Raw genomic sequence first — 4796 nt, forward strand, 5'->3', positions numbered from 1 at the left:
TATGAAGGAAAAAATATTATTTGCGCGACAAATCTCAATATCCAGGGGACAATTTTAAAAGATTCACTAATTACCTTTTTGTTTAAGAATTCGGTTCAGGGCACTGTGGCAATTGCGAAATTGAGGGCGAGAAGAAGTGAAGTAATGCATCCTTTTAAGACCTACCAAAGTTATAAGATCTTTCGAGAAATCGCGCCTGAAGATGTGCTGCGAAATATATGGGCATCTCAGATAAGTGTCCCCAGCCCTGTTATCGCGTCGCGGAGTAGCTATACATGATGGCTGGAGTGAACATCTTGTAGTGCTCAAGTAGCGGCTGTCACCAAAGCTTCCCGATAAGCGTGCGTCAAGCAAAGCGAGACGATCTTAACTGGAACGCCAAGGTTATCTATAGCAGATTTTCGAGGCGCATCTTTCGAAAACAGGACGTGGTTATGATTTCTGCTAAGCAGGCATGAATTCGAACTGCTAGATTTCAGTTTTATCATTAGGATATGCCAGTCAAACTGCGTAACTGAAACGGTAATTAGGGAATCTGTTTAGTTAGCCATCTAGACATTGCGCTTGATTGCACAAGTGACGCTGGCCTCTACAGATAGTTAGCTTCCACAAGCCCTATACGGTGGTACACATTCCCACCGATCTGAAAGAAAAAAAAAGAAAAAACACGCTTTCTTCAAGATAAAAGAAAAAATACGCATTGCAAAGCTGGTTTGCTGCCTGCTTCGAGGCTAGCGCTGTGCGCACGCACCGTGATAGTCAGCAGCGCTCCACAGGGCTAAGGAATAGTGACGAGCTAATACAGTGCACTCATTACACGGTTTGAATAAGACAAGGCAACGGTGTTTTGTAACAGGAAGCAACATCCGAGCTGATGTGTATTTACATCCATCAGGAATACATAGTATGGTTTCTTCGACTTAGATCACAGGCGGGAGTCGGCGAAGCTGTGGCGTGAAGGTCGGTGTTGCACAGCTTGGACTGGACGCCTCTTCACTCTGTCATGGATAAAATGTAGTGGAAATGACGCTTTAGGCGTTTTGCAGCGCACGCTCTCAATCTGTTCTCGTGCATGACATTGAAGGAGGAGAAATCGGCGCTTGTTGGCACCCGCTTCCGGGAGGCTCAAGCCAAAAGAACCTACTTCTCGATGTTCTCGATTTCTGGTACCGACATGCAAAGAAATGTTATCGTGATTGTGCCTTTCTTTCTTGATCACTACCATTACAATGATTACACACTGAACAAAATTATTCGGCAAAGCAGGTCTGCACATCATTCGGAAACCTTAACTTGACTCGTCGACTAGAAGCAGCAACAATGTTGAGTTTATTTTTTTTGACAGAACCCGTGCACTGACACACGTTTGGCCATGTGACTCAAATACGCAGCAGCCGACAACAAGAGGCCGACTTGAATGGCTGATAGTTTTGCATAAAAGCATTATGTCAAAGCCACAACAACCACGTGCAGCCCGCGTAACACGCCGTTAAATAATTGCTGATGCGTGACAAATGAGGATTGGCGGATACAATTTGCGCGAGTTATCAACTGTCGTTGAAAAGTATAAGCTTCGATATTAGCGCCGTTCTAAAGAAAGCCACGTCACACCGCACGCGAAGTAACTCTGTATTTAGGCAGCAAGATGCTGCACGTGCAGCGTGATTGCGTTATGCCTCGCCGTTGAGTCAGGAGTTTTAGCAAAAGGCATAAGGACGTTTCCTGCAGCCCGGTCTCACCTGCTTGAGAGAAAAGAAAATGAGGGTGGGCATGGAGGCGCTTATTTGTGGTGCTTGACGAGCAGCAGCTTGCCGACGACTCCACCGCCGGCGCCGCCACCATAGCCTCCGCCGTAGCCCCCACCGTATCCTCCGCCGAGGCCTCCGGCTCCTCCGTAACCTCCTCCGAGGCCAACGCCTCCTCCGAGACCACCGGCTCCGAAGCCTCCCACGCCGGCGCCTCCTCCGACGCCTCCGAGACCCGAGTGGGCCACAATGGCACCGCCGCCGTGAACCTGGGAGACGTGATGCACCGTGCGCACCAAGAACGCCGGTCCGGCCACGGCTTTGCTGGCACCCGCCGCGCCACCGCTCAGGAGGACAACGCTGCTGCCGACACCCACACCTGCGCCACCTCCTCCGAGACCACCGACGCCCAAACCTCCACCGTAGCCTCCGAGGCCGCCGGCGCCAAGGCCTCCTCCGCCGTAGCCTCCGTAGCCTCCATAGCCGCCACCACCATAGCCCCCTCCGAGGCCTCCAGCGCCGCCACCACCGCCGACGAATCCGCTGAGAGCGCTGCCCAGTAGGGCGCTGACGAAGACGGTGCAAACCTGCGAGAGCGCCCAAAGCGCAGGGTTTGTTAGCTGGACGCGGAGGAGTGGCCAGTGTGTGATGATGATTATGGTGACTCCCTGCAATGTAGGCGCTCTGTGAGCACCGTAGTAAAGAAACGTATATATCAGCACAGAGCTCGGGAGTCTCAAACGGCAAATCGGGTGTTTTGCCGGATACGCAGTATACGGGATCTAGCAGTGTGACTCCCTTGGAATTTGAGGGTTTGCAGAGAGTGTTGACAACGGACTGAGGAACTTCTTAAAGCGGAGGAGGCCGTGCGTAAAGATAGCCGCCCTACAATTGCACGCAACGGGTTTCAGAGCCTTATACGAATCAGAGTGCGTCTTGGAGAAATCAGCCTAGTTCATTTTGGCGAGCGCGGTTTTGTTTCTCCTCCTTACTAGGAGCGACGAACAAGTCCAATGGGGATGTCCACCGCTACGTAGATTATCTGATAAAGAAAAATGAGAAGAAAAGAACGCCAAGTAGTGTCCACAGAATCTGTACACTGATACATGAGCATGATCAAGACCAAAGCGGCTTGGACCTCACAGCCTATCTGGCGCCGTACACTCGAGATACCGCTACCATTACTCGCGGAATCGCCAAGCCAGGTCAACCGGATTGCTTCCAGCGGAGTTTTGTATTGTACGTTGATGAGCTGGCTGGGAGCAATGTTCTGCTGTCAGCTGATTTCCGTCGTTGTGCAATCACATGGGCTGAATATTACGTGCTGACTAAGTGGTACAACGGCCAGGGAAGGGAGGTTGGCGTCGTTTGATTTATACTTTACGCACTTAGGAGAGGCTACGAAGCATTGTTTGAACAGCTGGCGCACAGTACGCGGAAAGTTGAGAAAATGTAAAGGTGGAAGGGCTACAAGGATTACGGGGTGCACTTGTGCTTCTAAGAGGGTCATGGCTTCCCTGGGCTATATAACTCTTATAGTGAACTGTTCCCCCGTGGTATTAACACACATGGCAATGCTGCGCCACGCTGTGCATTGCGACTGCTATCGAATAGTTATAGTCATGAGATGAAGCCTCGAAAGACACGAAATTCTTGAGCATCAACGTCATACGGAATAATTATGCTGGACGACGGTGAATTTACGCGACGCTGTTATAATTGCTGCCAAAACCACTGTCAGCTTCCTGAAATTATGTTAACAAGGCGATGCGCATGCCAGTCGCATGATCAGCTATGAAATGGCTTGACTGTAAGCCATTATGAAGCAAGTGGTATATAGACGTTTCGCGCCTAAATAGGTATATGGATGTCGTTTCCGCGGGTGCCCCGGTGACGCACGAGGTTTGGGCGAGCCACAAGGCCAGAAGCGGGACCGCCGAAGTCCCTATGCCAAACCAATGGAACCTCAAGCCGGGCTGGCGTTCTCGAGCGTGCCCTTACCAGTGCGTTCATGTCGACGGCTGGTCGGTTGCTCTTGAGCACAAGCTACCAAGAGGGCTTTGGAAGAGGACTGCGACTTCACTGTGGCCGCGGACTGTCTTATATACTCGACCTGCACACGCCCCTTCGGTTACCTTCAGCCTACGTCACCGAAGGAAGGAGGGGGTTAGAGGAGGGGGGAGGGGAGTTGGCTGGTGCGTTCGAGGGAGCCGGGGTGCGCCGCCACAGGTGCGTGGGACCGGCGGTGGACCAGCCTCGCCGACATGGCATCGCTTCCGACGATCGCTCTTTCCTTCCTGGACGAGGGGGAGCACCTGCAGAGACCATCCCGGTGTGAGCGAGCGGGCCTTCCTCGTGAGCGGCGCCCAGTCGCGCGGCAACGCGTGAAGAAAAACGGAAGGAAAAACAAAATTAAAGGCGCGGAATAAAAACAAGAATGAAAGCGCGACGAGCGCCCGCGCGCCGCTCACACACACAATCCGCGCTTATCTAGATCTAAAATTCTAGTCAGACGATCGAGAAAGTGTAACGGCAGAGAGCCGGGGCCTTCCGAAGACCCGCCGCGCCGCGTGGTTACACACACAGTGTGTGCGGCGGGGTCCCGCGTTGCCTCCAGCCCGGTGGCTCGCTCCTCTGTCCTGGATCGGAAGCGAGCGGAGCTCCAGCGCGGTCACTTTCTCCTTCTCACTTCCGCCGCGCTCATAATTCCTCTCGAGCGGAACCCCCTCCCCCCACTTCTCCCAGGCATCGCAACCCCTCCCTCTCCACGTGGTTTCTTGTATTTGTTTCGGCCGATCGCGTGCTTCGCACTCGCTTGACGCGGTGCCCAAGCGTCGCCGGCTCGGTCCAGTCCGTATACGAAGCCCGTCTCTATCGCGTACGTGCATCTCCAGTGCGTCCGCGGCATAAGCAATTGACCACGTCTCCGCCGCGAGCCAGACCAACCCTTTCGCGCCGCTCGCTCTGAGCTACGGACGAAGCTAGCGGCGAGGCTGGGCCGGCGGCGAGGCTGGGCCGGGCGGCGAGGCAGCTGGCTTCTTCATCGCACTG

The 4796-nt window shown here is 53.5% G+C and overlaps 1 protein-coding gene across 1 annotated transcript; it reads right to left on the bottom strand.

The window, feature by feature from the left end:
• Window positions 1–736: 736 nt before the first annotated feature.
• Window positions 737–4080, bottom strand: LOC142563809 (uncharacterized). Its single transcript, XM_075674433.1, has 3 exons — window positions 3747–4080; window positions 1740–2332; window positions 737–998 (listed from the first exon to the last, which is right to left on the bottom strand). Exons 1-2 carry the CDS (start codon window positions 3756–3758, stop codon window positions 1781–1783), a joined length of 564 nt encoding a protein of 187 aa, XP_075530548.1. The 5' UTR covers window positions 3759–4080; the 3' UTR covers window positions 737–998; window positions 1740–1780.
• Window positions 4081–4796: the final 716 nt, after the last annotated feature.

This window comes from Dermacentor variabilis, chromosome 11 (assembly GCF_050947875.1).
Source record: "Dermacentor variabilis isolate Ectoservices chromosome 11, ASM5094787v1, whole genome shotgun sequence".
In the NCBI taxonomy this organism is placed as follows: Eukaryota; Metazoa; Arthropoda; class Arachnida; order Ixodida; family Ixodidae; genus Dermacentor; species Dermacentor variabilis.